The sequence below is a fragment of the Carassius gibelio genome, chromosome B11 (assembly GCF_023724105.1).
Source record: "Carassius gibelio isolate Cgi1373 ecotype wild population from Czech Republic chromosome B11, carGib1.2-hapl.c, whole genome shotgun sequence".
In the NCBI taxonomy this organism is placed as follows: domain Eukaryota; kingdom Metazoa; phylum Chordata; class Actinopteri; order Cypriniformes; family Cyprinidae; genus Carassius; species Carassius gibelio.
Window position 1 is genome coordinate 14,148,689 of NC_068406.1, and position 16,642 is coordinate 14,165,330.

Consider the following 16,642-nt stretch of genomic DNA (forward strand, 5'->3'; position numbering starts at 1 on the left):
AAATGTAATATAAATTGACAATGCATCAGCAACTACACTGTATCCCACTTGCGCTTTATATGAAAAGAAAAGAAAAATATATAATGCATAACATCTCTGCACTTTTACGTATTTACGGTTAAAAAAATATATATATAGATATATATGCGCGACATGAAAAGAAAAAAAAAAAAAAAAAAAAAAAAAAAAATATATATATATATATATATATATATATATATATATATATATATATATATATATATATATATATATATAATGTGTAACATCTCTGCACTTTTATGTATTTATGCTTTTGAACCGTTTGGTTTGTTTACAAAGCTTCATTAGATAACACTTGCATCTGTCTTACGAATGTACTGCAAATGCTCTAAAGAATGCTGAAGGCGAACAGAAATGATATACAGCTCTCTGCTTGCTGCGCATCAGTCACGCTTGTCAGGAAAGTGAGTGAAACACACATTTCCATCTAATAATATGTCATTAATAGTGGTTCACTTCTGCGATTTGGTACAATTGGGTTCACATCAGCAGCGAACCGTACCAGAGTTCACATGAACCGTACCCCAGACCACCGTTTTTAAGCGGACTCAGGTACAGTTCTTTGGTGTGCACCCGAGTTCGGGAGACAGTGTTCACATCTCCAGACGAACTGAACTGAACCCAGGCAAGCGCCAAAAGTGCTAGTGTGAAAGCACCCTTAGACAGCACAGAAAGCACCCTGTGAGCCCACAGAATTCCTGGGTGTACTCAATGAAGGGGAGATCCCTACGGGCTAGGGCAGAGAACTGAGTGGCTACATCCATAGCCGCAGCGAGAAACAAGTAAACAAAAAACATTAAAAAAAAAGCGAAAACAAAACGAGGAGAAGGGTCGGCACTTTCTTTTTTTAGGTGCTTTCTTCTGTCACGGTTCTCTACTGTGTGGGAACAAGGAGTGTGTAGAGGACGGAGAATATCACCATGAACAGTCTTTATGAACTCACAAGGAAAGAACGCACAAATAGCACAGGGAATGCTATCAGGAAAACACAGGACATAAATGGGGAACCAAACAAGGAAATTAACAAGAAACACCTGGAATCAATTTCACAATCAGACATGAAGGAAGAACTAGGAAACATAGTAAACAGAGCATGTGGGGGAGGAAAACAAAAACACAGTCCATGGACGTGACAGGTAAAGCATTTGATGAAATCTTAAATCGAGGACAAGTCAAAAAAGACAATCCATACTGACTCGTGGGCAGGGAATGTTTGGACAGCACACTTCAACGTCCTGGCTGGAGATTGCTTTAATTTGCACCCCAGTAACGGAGGAGTAATAGCAGTTAATTCCTGAACTAATGAGCTCGGCTTTGCGCTTTGCTTTCGGTGTCTGTTCTACTTAAGCCTCTCTTGATCTGTTCATGCTGATATCCCAATTTCTGTCCAGATTTAATGACAGCATCATGTGACCTCCAGGATGTCTCTTTCAGGAACAGTGTGGGCAGCTGTCTTTCAGACTAGGAAAACATCACTGTAAGATGCTTACTAAAGGCATTCTGTTAACAGAATGGTATGGTTTAAGACCACACACACATATATATACGTACACCTACTGTATAATCTACAGATGGGGGTCTATTGTCTTTGCTACAGAAAGAGAGTCTTGTGCTATTATCAACACTTCACAACTTACCTATACAGATTTTTCTCCTGAAACCTGAGCAGCAAGGAGAAAAACACAAGGGATTTGTTATAAAATCAAATAAACAGCCAGTCTATTCATGTTTAAAAGATGTGTGGTAAAAAAAAAAAAACAATTACAATGCCACAGGTCAAAATGAATGTTCCTGAAATCTCTTTAAAAAGATGACGTATTTTGGTACCGTATGTCTTTGGTCAAATCCTATAATGTTTTACAGTGCAGTGGTTTTTGGACATGGTCAAAACTTGCAGAGATGTATTGCCTAAGGCTTTTAAAGTCCCACAGAAGACAAAACTCAGTTTAGAACTATTACATAAGACGGAGTTTGTTTTTCTGGCTCACTTTCCATTCTCAGAGTGGCATGTGTTTTTTGTTAAGAGATAAATATAGCGAACGAAAGCTTGCCCTGGCCTAAAGATTAATTTTTTTTCCAGTGAACAGTGATTTATTATACGATATGATATTTATATTATTTTATACACACCGTTAATCATAATATAATATAATTTATAAACGTTTTTGTTTACATAATGTGTGTGTACTGTGTACATTTATTATGTATATACAAATACACTCACATGCATGTATATATTCAAAGGGGATTTCACCTTTTTAACGCTAGTTAGTGTGTAATGTTGCTGTTTGAGCATAAACAATGTCTGCAAAGTTACGAAGCTGAAAGTTCAATGCAAATGGCGATATGTCTCTTAAAATTCTGGCAGTTAAATGCCTACAAAAACGGCTGGTAGGGACTACAACGAGTTACTTCCCAGGTTTGTGACATAACAAACCCAGATTAACCCCGCCCTGGGGAAAAGGCAGCAAAGGGGGCGAGGACATGCTGTGCTGCTTTAGATTAGAGGAAGAGAAAACTAGATGTGAGGGGCGGGACGTTAGACTTGTGCTGGAGGCAGTTTAGCCATTCACAACACATTGGGCTAGCTAACCAATCGGAGCACATTGCCTATTTCTGAAGAGGGGTTTCATAAAATAAGGAAATGATAAGTGTGTTTCTCAGAGAAGGGACAGAGCTGTGTGGAATAAAGGTAAATTATGTGAAAAATAATGTTTTTAAAAAACAAAGCATGAACACATTTTAGATTGCACCCCTTGCACAATCATGCCTCGTAAAAAACAATGAACCACCCCTTTAAGAAAGAATATGTAACGTTTATATATATATATATATATATATATATATATATATATATAAATTATATGAAAATAAATACATGCATGTAAATACATGTAAATGTTTTCAAATGATTTGCTGTCTGTGTATTTATATATACATAATAAATACACTGTCATCATCACACAGCCCTCTCTCATTTCTCTCCCTCTGTCTTAATTACGGCTTTTCCCTCTGTCATGACTCAATCAGCCAAATTTTTCCTCTGTTTTCCCCCACTCTTTCTCTCAGAGACCAATGGTTCTTTTGCACCACAAACAGCCAAATAAACACTCCTCCTTCTGTTCCTCTGACACAGAAGAGATTTTCCTTCAGTCACTGAGAAAGTGAGGATTCCCACTGATTTTTGTCATATCTATGCCTCTAGCAGCACCAATAAAATATATATATAAATTATATGAAAATAAATACATGCATGTAAATACATGTAAATATTTTCAAATTATTTGCTGTCTGTGTATTTATATATACATAATAAATATACACAATGCACACACATATATTATGTGAACAGAAACTTTTATTTTGGATGTGATTAATTGTGATTAATCATTTGACAGCACTAATTTAATTTTATTAGATTTAATAAAGCATTAAAGTGTCCTTAAAACGTTAAAAGCTGCACAAAAATATAAATTTCTACATAAAGTAAGGGATCAGTTGCTATGCAGCCCATATTAGTATTTTATTTTAGACAAGACTGTCATCTGTTTGTTTAGCATATCACCTGGACTATTTTATTAGAAGTTACAATATCAAAACATTAATAATCATAATATTAAAAGTCATAATAATAAAAAATATTATATTTATGAAAATATTTTAGTGCTGTCAAACGATTAATTGCGATTGATCACATCCAAAATAAAAGTTTTTGTTTACATAATATGTGTACTGTGCATATTTATTGTGTATATATAAATACACACACATGCATGTATATATTTCAGGAAAAAAATATTTGTAAATATGTAAAATGTTTATTTATAATACAAATTATATGAGTATAAATATTGACATTTAAATAAATGTAAATATTTGTAAAATATATACTCTATGTGTGTGTATTTATATATATATATATATATATATATATATATATATATATATATATACATAATAAATATACACAACACAAACATATATTATGCAAACAAAAACTTTTATTTTGGATGCATTAAGTATAATATAATATAATATAATATAATATAATATAATATAATATAATATAATATAATATAATATAATATAATATAATATATATAATCTGATTAAAGATTAAAATTAAGATTAAAAGTGAAGTTGTCCATACAATGCAACTGCACACTGACCACCATTGATTTAATCAGTGTAGAATAAAGATGGCTGAGATACAGCAGCTCTGTTTACTGTTGCAGCTTTGATACACTGTCATCATCACACAGCCCTCTCTCATTTCTCTCCCTCTGTCTTAATTACGGCTTTTCCCTCTGTCATGACTCAATCAGCCAAATTTTTCCTCTGTTTTCCCTCACTCTTTCTCTCAGAGACCAATGGTTCTTTTGCACCACAAACAGCCAAATAAACACTCCTCCTTCTGTTCCTCTGACACAGAAGAGATTTTCCTTCAGTCACTGAGAAAGTGAGGATTCCCACTGATTTTTGTCATATCTATGCCTCTAGCAGCACCAATTACAAAAAAGTAATTATTATCTTAACAGGTTTCCTACACATTTACTAGGCTTCCCGCTGACCTCTCAGTCTTCCATTTCCATCTAGTCAGTTCCCCAGTAAACAGCTTGTCACAGTTGCAGATTTATGCTATAAATACAACACTCTAATAAAAGTATTTGTATTTATTTTTCAGATATTTTACCCATATTTTGAATCATGCATTTCATTCTGTCGTGTTTTAGGGTTGAAACTTTCTATAAACGTAACCAAAAAGGTATCAGATGTTACAGTATTTGACTTTATTTGAACTTGTATTATTTTTATTATAGACTTTACTTTTAAGGTTTGATCAAGTTAGTGTTCATTGATGTAATGAATGTAAAATAGCAGAAACGGTTGAATTTGTGTGGCCTTGTCACTAGATTAGATCCATCTCTTCTTCAGCTATTTTGTAGATCTGGAAGCCCCTTTGTGGTTTTAATATACCTTTATGACTAAAAGTCATAGACAGAATTCAGAAGTTATGACAGACAAGTCTCTCACTGTCTGTGGAGCATAGCTGCTTAGTCTGGGAAGATTGCCAACTGGAGTCAAACTGCATTTTAACCCATCCACACATCCAGTGCATCGAGGGAGGTGGTTAATGATTTCCCAAGGTGTCCTTCTGAGTTATAAAAAATTACCAAAAATTTTGCATTGCTATATGCCATAAAAATTTATATATTGAGAATGGTGTCAGACATTCCAGAGTAATCTGACAGAAAATCATCAAAGAGCAAATATAAGAGCATATCAACATTCTGTCTCTCTCTAGAGAAAGGGAGAAAGAGAGAGGGAGAAGAAAATGACTGAAGCACAGCTCATCCAGTTGAGATCCTTGTTTCATCATCATAGCGGTGTGATCAAAGGTATGCCGAGATTACTGGCAGCTCACAGGAAGAAAACTTGATTATAGTCTGAATGTAAACACAGGCAAAAAAAAAAAAAAAAAAAAAAAAAAAGCATGCCAGAAGCTTCCCTGTGTCTCAATTAACAAGTTATCTTATCATGGAGTTAATTGTGAAGATCATGCTGTTTTGCAATCCAGAGGTACATATACACATCAATGAGATTCACTCAAAAAAGGCCAATGTGCATTTTCATCACAGACATTAACCGCTGAAATGCAAAGTGCATCATATGGATTCATAAACTGGCTTTACCAATAACAGAAATAAACATAAACAAATTAACTTTGATACATGGTATTAAATGACTGATATCGTGGCATTTACATAGTACACCAAGGAACATGTTAAAAACAGGGTAATGCCACGGTTTAGTATAACATGTATTTCCCAAGTGACAAAGGCAGATGTTGGATATAATCAATTGATTTTTCATTGATGTCGGATGATAGAATGCATTTGTAGGTTTGGTTTTAAGTGACTGTAGGTCAATTTCCACTTCTCCATTTTTTTTTTTTTTTTTTGTTCTCTGTGTTCTGTTTACTGAGTGGGAAACACTCCATATGATTCTGAGACTGAAATGAGAATCCATTAACATTTCTTGAACACATTTGACAGATTCATTGTAATTGAATTAACTCCAAATAGTGGTTCATTGGAGGGTATGCATTGTGCACACACGGTTTAGCCTGAAATCCAATGAAATGTTTTCAAGAAGAACTTTTCTCATGACGGTATAAAGTAAACTTCCTTGGCAGAAATTTTGTTTAGTTTGTGATAGGATGGCGATTGGTTAAATGTTGTGGGATGATTCAAACCAGTTAATGCATCACTTTTAGCTTAATCTCAGAGGTATTTATATCTTGTTGGAACTTAACATTATCTGCTGCTCTTAAATAAGCTATTTATAATTACTAAAGACTAACACTAACCTAATATATAAATAAATAATTACTCCAAAAATACAACTTTCACCCATCAGTTTAAGCTGCCACTTCTCATCTCAGTTGCCCCATTAAAAATGGGATGTATTCTGAAATGTAAACCGAAGATACTGCTGTGATTGTTTTCCATAGAGCAACTGGAAACTGACACAAACAGCCTTAAAGTTGAGTTATGGTGGCAATCCCCAACTGAAAATAAAATGGTTCTGTCCATTTATATTTTATCACAGGACACATTTCTTGCACCAAGACTAAAAGCATTTGGCTGAGGAATGAACCTCACATGGAATTACTTGGTGAAACTATGATAATTGCTCACTGTGCCAAACATCTCTAGATATTTAGGATCTTTAGACATGGTGACTGGTGCAACTTGGTGTACTGATCCCAAAAATAAAATCAGTTTTGCAGAAAAGACAGATTTAGATTATGCCTGATAATAATGTTACTACATCATTTATCATCTAGAATGTTTTTTTTACGTATAGAACATAACTATAAACAAACAATCATTTGTTTTCTGAAGAAAACGTGCCTCTCTCTTTCAGTCTAAATAACATGGAGACTGTTATGGTCCATACAGCTAAGAATATTCTTCAAGTTTGACTGTTTCTCAGCTCAACCTTTATTTCAGATGCTTTGTCTTAAGAGGATGCAGAATTCTTCTCCACCACAATGAACAGATCTCAGACAGGCCTCAGATAGAGCCTTGATGTGTCTCCAGTGAAAACCAAAGTGCATTAAACATTCAAAGTACTGTCAAACGAAGAAGTAGACCAACTCTAAAAGAAAAAGTAGAGCACTGAGAAGGCTAGAAAGCAGAAAGCAAAAATGACTTTATGATCCTTGTCGAGCTCTACTATTCACCCACATGCTTACATATGTACTGTAAATTAAGTCACATTTAAAAACAGAGAAATAAAAGGAAACCTATAAGTCTACTGTACTGTTTGAAAACCCAGAATGAAACCCCAGATTGCATTGTGACAAGCTCAGTGAAAAAATAAATCTATCATGGCAGAGGAATGTTATTAATGTCATTAATGAAAAAATATATTTGATTCTAAAATCTGTCCTTCGCTGTGCTCATTTGATTTGAATGAAATGCAAACAAAACAGTAATCATGTCTGAAATATTAAAGAACAGTGATTCTTTGCTGCAAATCAACCATGTCATGTTCCTTGGCACAGACGCAGGACCTCTAACCCACATACACAGGTGCTCTCTGACTTCAGTATGTGTCTGTGCTCGGCGTGCTCTTCCGTTTAGGATGGGGGTACTGCAGAATGTGGGAAAGGGGCTTCCACTCAGAACAAGTCAAGACAAAGAGTGGATGCCATTTTTTAAAGATGAATACACGGCTGGCCTACTGGTTGGATAATCTATTTGTTTAATTTAGTCTTGACAAAGTATCAGTGAAAGCGGGAAGATTGAATCTGCTATACATCCCTCAAACTCTGTAGACTGTACTACTTCCCTCCAAATATACACTTAGTTTATGAATTTTTAATGGAAATGAGAGAAACAATATTTCACACTGGACCTGCTGGTCAACTAATTATTCATGAGGTTATGATTTAAACTGCCATCAACCAGCTGTCTGAATGAGTGACAGCACAGGAAGCCACCTATACAATAAATATCTAATAATATTTTAAGCTGAGAAAGGGTGTGCTTATTTAATAATAAATACAGTGAAATATCAATATTCTGAAATATTATTACAATTTCAAATAAGTGTTTTCTTGTTTAACATATTTTACCATTTTACCAGCAGCTATTACTCACTCTTAAGTGTTACATGGTCCTTCAGAAATAATTGCAATATGCACATTTGTTGCTTAAGATGCATTTTCAAAACATAGCTCTGATTCAACTATTCTTAAATGACAAAAAAAAAACAAAAAAAAAAAACAGTCTTACAGAGATCAGACTGAGATTTCTAAGAAAAATACTGCTGAGGCAACCAGAAGTACAGGTCAGCATAAAAACTCCTGACACTAACCCAAAGCATCCATTAGACCATAAAACTATTTCCTCTCTTTATTTGAACATACCTAATACTTCATTTTGAGTTGTTGTTTTTTAAAGGAAATTATAACCTGAGAGTGTCACTTTGCCCTTTGTCTGGATTCTATTATAAATGACCTGAAAGGAAGTGGCATACCACATTGTGTAAACCTCTATGTTATGGACAGCCCAGCCCTGAGGCCAAGGGAACAAGAGAACAAATCACATTACACCATGCATTAGTATAAAAAAACTGTTCTATTAGGCCTACATGAGAAAATCAGGAATTCCGGTTTTGGGTTGCAACATGCAGTAGATAAATCAACAAATAAATATGATTTAAACATATATAAAACACAAAACACTTTTACTGCACTTAAAGTTACCTACTAGCGTGTGCTTGGCATTAAGTTCTCCGCTCTTGGCAGAATTTGCACTAAGGAATGGCTCCTTCAGTCAAGCAAACGACTGGCATATGTTTTTGTGCGACTAGTTGAAATAAACGAAGCAAAAATTTCTGTTTAACCCTTTAAAATGCATAATACATAAAGGCTTTAAGTAAAGTATTACCAAAGTCAGAATTCTGCATGTTCATATTTTGCAGTTGTATGTTTACATCCAACCCGATCTCATGGCATTTCGTAAATTTTTCACGAGGTGGCTTGTTATTCTTACGAATTCATACAACCACACTCGTACAAATTCATACAATTTTTGCCAAATCGGATGTATTTTACGAGTTGCACAATTCGTATGAATTTGTACGAATGACCTACACCTAACCTCATCCCTAAACTCAAATCAAACAAATCGTATAAAATGGTACGAGTGAGGTCGTACAAATTCGTACAATAAGTCACCTTGTAAAATACGTGCGAATAGGTCATGAGATAGCATTGTTACATCTCACAATTTTGAATTTCATTTCTCTGAAAAAAGTAAGATAAAAAGTTGCAATTACCTTTTTGTTTTTGTTCAGTGGCAGAAACAGACTTTCATAGATTTGAGTATTTGTTTTCAATAGAGAGAATCTTTAATAAAGGGTATAATGTATTAGAATTATTCATTCATGTGCATTGTAATACATTATCTTGTTATAAATAATTATAACCAAATTTACTGTGGTTACAATTATTCATGAGTTTGTACAGTGCATTATTAGGTGCGTTACAAGGCATCGTGGAAACAGACTTCCATACAAAAGAACTTCATTTCACATACTAAACATCAAAAATAAAAGTAAATAGATTTATTTTTCTTGACACATTATGTGTAAAATGTGTTATTAATTTTAATTAAAGTGTAAGCCATGTTTTTCATGTCTTTTTCAGGCCAAATGTCCCACATTCCACAAAGCATCTAAATGTTCCATGATATGCTGCATTTGCAATTCAAACATGAACATTATTTATTCAGCAAACCTTTAAAGATAAAAAATAATGTATAATAAATAATGTAAGTTGCCTCTTTACCAACATATAGCTTTTACATCAGCTTAATACCATCAAAACATCAAATAAGCATATAAGAATAAGAATCTCCTTCTGTTGACCTGAGGCAATGTACAAGAGCTCACAGTGGACTTGTTCTCTAAGACTGTGTGTGTGCTAATGGTGGGCAAACTCTTGAGTATTTGAACCATGGGCTGCAGTGCTCTCTGAATCTGACCAATCAGATCTGAGCACACAGTGGCCTGAAGCTGAGAGGATGATGTGCCGTCCATAGCTACTTTAATTCCAGGCCACTGAGGCTCATTTATGTATGATTCTTATCAAAACAAAACAAGCCAGATAGCCTTCTACCTATTCTAAGAAAAAAAGATAATGGAAGATGGATTGCACAATTTCTTGGGTGCTTTTGCATGCATGTATATTTATCAGTATAAATGATAAAAAATCTTTTTCTGTTGATGGTGTTAATGTGTAGTTAATGTGTAGTTAACGTGTGGGGAGGGGGGCTTGTGGGTATGTCTGTGTGTGGTGATGGGCTATTAAAGTTATAGGACAATGAATTAGGCTCTAGGGGCTCTTAGGGTAAAAAGAGTGGATGCTGCAGTGGGCTATGTTAAAAAGTTAGAACCCCTCTCCTTCAGGCAAGGTTACTATTATGCCTTTGTGTGCTGGTATGGCAAAAAATATACAAATAAAGAAATAAATATACAAATAGATAATTAAAAAATATATATGCTATTACATTGCACTCTAAATACTTTTAATTAGAGCACCTTATTTTTTTAGTGCTGTCAAATGATTAATTGTGATATGTAATTTTAAAATATAATTTTTTTTCTTAAATATATACGTGTGTGTGTGTATATATATATATATATATATATATATATATACACACACACACAGTACACAGACTTATATTATGTAAACAAAAACTTTTATATTGAATGAGGTCGCTTGACAGCACTTGTATTTTTATAACGCCACGTAGTTTTCAACAGTATAAAGTTGAGACTGTTCCAATCTCAAACGCGTTGGCATGGGTGTTAAACGTAACAAGTCAAAGTGTTTCTCATCGACTTTCCTCAGTCTGATGTTTTTTCCTTCATTAGTAAAACCTGCAAATGGCTATATGCTCTGGGAGAGATCTTGTTTAATTAAACAGGTCCGGGGGCAGGCAAGGTAATCTCTACCCATCCTCGCTGGGGAGGATAGATCACAGGCCTTCTTATTTCTAGGATAGAAAGAGAAAACCGTCCCAGAATAGATTAGATCCAAGACTAGACACAATGCTGTATGAGGTACTGTACCTGTGCTGTTATGCAATGTGATGTACTTATAATTAATTTTAATGCACTGCGCAAAGATTTCAGGAATGAATATCCATTATAAAAAGGAACAGACTGGGACAAAGTCTAAAGAGCGTTTATGTAAATACCTCAAAACTTACGAACAGTTTCAGGTGTAAGAACCGTCAGCAACACTATCTGATAGTTTAAACACACATGAACAACAGAACTCCTATGGACCCCCTTCCCATGTATTGCACATACATTGCATCATATGTAGCTCTAGACACCTTAACAATCCACCTCACTCCGGCTTTTTTTTTTTTTTTTTACTGTGACAATTACAATAATAAAAATTCACACAACTGTCATTGTTACAGGATGTTGCACTAGCCATTTTATGCTGACTTTGTCTATTGTTTGTATATAGACTGTTTATTGTCCCTTATGTCTATTTATTGCAACCCCGAGTTACTGTGCTGTACATAATGTGTTTCAAAAGGCTTATGTTTTCAACAATGCTTCATTGGGAAAACCTTTTCTAATAAGTTGTGTTTTTGTCATTTTAAATATATATTTTCAAATGTCTATATAGTTTAGATTAATTTTTATAGCTTATTTCAGTGAATTTATTTTTTTCTTATATGTCTATATAGTTTAATTTCAGTGTTAGTTTTTTAATACATTGCTTTTTTGTAGTTTACTTCAGTTTTTTTTTTGACTTAGTAAAATAACCCTGATCTGTAGTCAATCTTAAGAGGCAAGTTAGCAAAGGTCACAAATAAAGTTGTATGAGGGCCCTTCCTCCAGGCCAACTGTCCATTCAAATTCAGGAGGGTGTCGTTCCTGGCACCACATGCCATCACTGGAATAACAAGACAATACACTGCATTTATGGGATTAGGATCGTTTACACTAATCGAGGCATAAAGGGCTATGACACACGCCTCAACCACACATTGAGACAGTTGGAGACTCCCAGAAAAACTGTTTACAGTCAATGCCTTCCAGTCAAACACAAGACCACGTTTCTTAATTTTCCATTCTCAAACATAAAATACAGCTTCCTAAATGTTAGTGAAACAGAGTCAAAGTTAAAACTCAAATTTTTTCTGTCTGTTAAAGAATGCAAAAATTACAGACTAGCATAAGTTTGTGCTCTTCAAAGCTAAATACTGAAAACCCCTTGTTTGTAATCTTTTTATTTTGACTGAAAAGTCAGACACAGCAACCGGCTTCAGCATACCACTGCTCTCCTTTCATCACGAGACATACAAACACACACATGGTCCATACTCCACAATTTTTGGCAATTAGTTGCTTTTATCTACATTAACCAGACTACAGGATAACACCGGGGATGAACCGTACCTTTTTGATGTGGAACAGGCTTTTGGAGATCTCAGGATTTTGGGCTCAACTCAGAAATCCAAACTACAGTACAGTAAAGCTCTGACTGTCTATAGGTGTTTGATGTTTGGGGAACTCAAGCCTGTTGGTGTGTAAAGTGAATATAATCATCACCATAATGCTGATTTAATATAGAAATGTAGGGAATGAACTTATGAAATAAGAACCAGAAGAAAAACTAATGCTTAAATAGTTAAAGCAATTGCAAGTCCTTTTTTAAACCTTGAAATATCAGTTCTCCATCATTCTGATGGTACACTGACTTCTAATAAGGCAAATGACTTGTTTCCTTCTCACGCTTACATACGGCTGTTCTTTCTGGTCAATACAATGACTATTATTTTCATCAATGATCAAATTAAGTTTGGCGCTCTGTGGACTTTGATGGCATATTAAACAGGAACATCTTTGTCATCTAACCTTCAGTGCATCAATCAATCAAAGCAAAACTCATATGTCAAATGTCTTTTCATTTCTGCCAAGAAGAAAACAACGACTTATTCTGACGGGGATGAGGAACGGCAATATATCCAGACACACTGCCAGTTTCACCTTATTCTGCCAAGCTACAAGGCCATGGCATGCTATGAACCCCTTATTATGACAAATAGCAACTAGTTCCTCACAAATGACACACTATTGCACACTGATTCTGTAAGCAATGACTGAGAAAGCTCTAGGGGTAAAATAGTTTTAGTCCGATGGTAATAATCACTCTGGGAGAAAGAGATTATTTTAGCAGGTCCTAGCTTGACCTAGATGTTTTAATCTTTTTTTTGGGTCAAATCAGTTTATTCCTGGACGAGGCCGGGTTCAAAACACGTCACATGGCATCGAAAGGAAATGATTCGGTCCTGTTTGAACTATAGCTATAATTGCATGTGTCTGTAAATATACTTGTTTTTCTTTTTCTCAAAGTGGAGGGGGAAATCTCCATCTTGTCAGTGCTGTATCTATGCACTGGTCTTATCCCCATGCACTGCAGCTTAACATCCTCTTATAATTAAAGCTATACAGCAGCACCCAGCACTGAGGCTATGATCCACATGAGGCTATGATCTCCTCAGAGGATTGACAAGGGCGCGAGGCTGTAGCATTTTATTTCAAAGCAAGGGCCTGGTTTCATCAGCCCATGCTAATGAAATGAAGCAGAATGAGTTTTTTTTCTTTTAAATCACATATGTTATGTATACCACTTTTCACTGGACATTAGAAATGTCATCATGGATATGAAGTGGATGTTGCTTTGCATTTAGTGCTGCATCCAAGCAACTGGCATATTTATTTTCTATCCACACCCAACCTGGGATTTTCATGTTAAACGCCAAATTTTCCCATGAAACTTAAAGCGAAAAAGATATAATATCTCATCTTGTTTAAATGTCACGTCACTTATAACCTTAGGTTAGATTTATCCTTTATCTTGCATTTAATTCTGTTGGAGCAGCTTGGTGGGTACAGCGCTAGTTTAATATCACATGAGGACAAAATATTTTATGTTACACCGTCTTTATAATGGGATGTGCAAAAATAAGCATAATAACAATAATCAAAAGTCCTTGCGCAGTAGAATGTGATTATGCAATTACGCGTTTTAAAGACACTACAGATTCCTTATTATGGTCGAAAAAATAAATCGAAATGATGTGTGCAAAACGACCCAGACTGTCTCCCATCGTCTTAAAAATCTTAACGATCACCCATACATAGACTAAAAAACAACATGCAGAGGCTGGTTACTGTGTGTCAAGACGTTTTTCGGTTCGGAGTGAAAAGCGCAACCGGTCACGGTGCAGGTGCTGGTTACGCATACAGGCGTGTGACACATTATAATTTGCTCGGCAAAGCTTCGAGGCAATGTCTACATGTGACCTGATACATATAACCACCATATTCATTCATTATTTTACAACAATTTGCAAACCATCACACTTTCGTTTATAAAATCTCCAAGCCATAGGCTAATATACGCGTAATGGTCTACTTACGCACAGCCTCCAGTTTTGGATCCAGCGCACTGGCGGTTTGCTGGATTTTGCCTATTTTGTTCTGCAAAGCCCAAACCCGTTGGTTCGTGGAGACTATTTCGTTTTCAAGCTCCTGGAATAAGGAGCAGGCGTGCTTGGACAAGTCGGAGAGCTGCCGCAGGGTCCGGGATAGAGCCACATTGGTGATGGAGCACAGATCCTCGAACAGTAACCCTTCATCATTAGGGATGGGATGTCTGCACAGCAGCTGGGGCTCAACGATCCGTTTGGCAAAAGGCATTTTTCAGTAGGTAAATGCAAATCCCCCATAAATAAACCAATTAACTAATCCAACTGAAGATTCTGGTGCCTGTCAAGCAAAAATCCACGAATCCTCCGCGCAACCCGCCATAACTTCAGCTCTCCCGTTAGAGGAGATCACAGAGATGGAGGTTTCTCAGTGAAAATCTCTGCTACTGAATGGCTTTTGGTAGGCTAGTTTTTTTTTTTTTTTTAGGGTTTTGAGTCTGAGGTTGGATAGAGAGCGGCTTTGCAAAAACACGGACTGGTCTACTTGCGCCAGGAGCGGAGAGAAACTACGCATTCTACTACGACGAAGGCGTACGTCTTAAATATGAATTAAAGCACGATGACGTCGCCTTACAAGCATCCAGTCAGGAGCCTCACTGATATTCACGAGCAAAGCCTTAACCGTATTAGGTTTTGAAAGGGGGGAAAAACGTAGACAGTTGAAGATCTACACACGTTTATATAGCTCTGATTAATTGATCTAGAAAAATAATGTGTAAGATACTCTCATAACACAAATCGTTTTAACAGCATTAACTTTTTTTTTTTTTTTTGATGGGTAAATTTATTGAGGTAATCAAATGCACTGTTCAAAATAATTATTATACATAAACAATATTATGTTCTAATAATAATAATACAAATAATAATAAAACGTTTGCTGTTACATCAGTGTCAGCGTCACAATAAAACACAGTCTCTTCTATATTCAGCTATAGGCCGTTTAAGTCTTTACAGTCTGCTGAAATGAATAAGTTCATTCACAACCCCTGACGTCATTAATGCTCCATTGTGATCGCCACAAAGGTGACGGCGTAAAGTATATGTGCCCCGTTTTGGAACAGCAAAGGTTGCAGTTACATCATTGCAGCGGTTTTCCGGTCAGGGGTACCGTTTGGATAAACTTTATCCACTCTTTTGTCGAGGACTTAGAGATGCTTGGGCTTAACAACACAAAAGCTGAGCTGAATGCTTTGCATAGTGGTATATATATCTGAGACGTGAAAGCTGTTGTAACAACCAATGAAAACTCTGAGTTTTCAGTATTTAAATGAAATTAATTTTAAATAAATTAAATAAAAAATCTAAATGTTACCATCATGAGATCCGCACATGCTGGCGAGCGGCCTCACGTGGTTGAATCTGTGAAGCGTATAAAGAAATATCACCACCTGGTGCGCATATTTTGCAACTACCACTGAATTGTCACTGACTGTGCATTATAGCGAGCAAATGCATTATTTATAAGCATAAAATAAAGATATAACTTGGTTAACAGAGACTCGGTCTTTTTTGTTCTGCTATTCTCTCAATCAAATGTGACTGTAATCTATTCATCAAAATTTACACTAACACAAATTGTTTAACTTAAAAATACAGTACAGACCAAAAGTTTGGAAACATAACTATTTTTAAAGAAGTTTCTTCTTCTCATCAAGCCTGCATTTATTTGACCAAAAATACAGAAAAAACAGTAATATTGTGAAATATTATTACAACTTAAAATAATAGTTTTCTATTTGAATATACTTAAAAAAAAAAAAAATTATTCCTGTGATGCAAAGCTGAATTTTCAGCATCATTACTCCAGCCTTCAGTGTCACATGTAACATCCAGTCTATCACATGATCATTTAGAAATCATTCTAATATTCTGATTTATTATGAGTGTTGGAAACAGTTCTGCTGTCTAATATATTTGATGAAGAAAATGTTAAAAAGAACTGCATTTATTCAAAATAAAAAAAAATGTCTAATAATATATATTCTAATAATATATTT

General features: G+C 35.2%; 1 protein-coding gene across 2 annotated transcripts in view; it reads right to left on the reverse strand.

Annotated features, from left to right (window-relative positions):
• nhsb (Nance-Horan syndrome b (congenital cataracts and dental anomalies)) overlaps nucleotides 1-15,139 on the reverse strand; it is a 55,386-nt gene extending 40,247 nt beyond the window's left edge. For both annotated transcript variants that reach the window (XM_052570001.1, XM_052570000.1), the window contains exon 1: nucleotides 14,574-15,139. In XM_052570001.1, the coding sequence (XP_052425961.1) occupies nucleotides 14,574-14,853 (280 nt within the window). In that variant the 5' untranslated portion in view covers nucleotides 14,854-15,139. The remainder of the gene's footprint in view (nucleotides 1-14,573) is intronic.
• Between the last annotated feature and the right edge of the window lie 1,503 nt (nucleotides 15,140-16,642).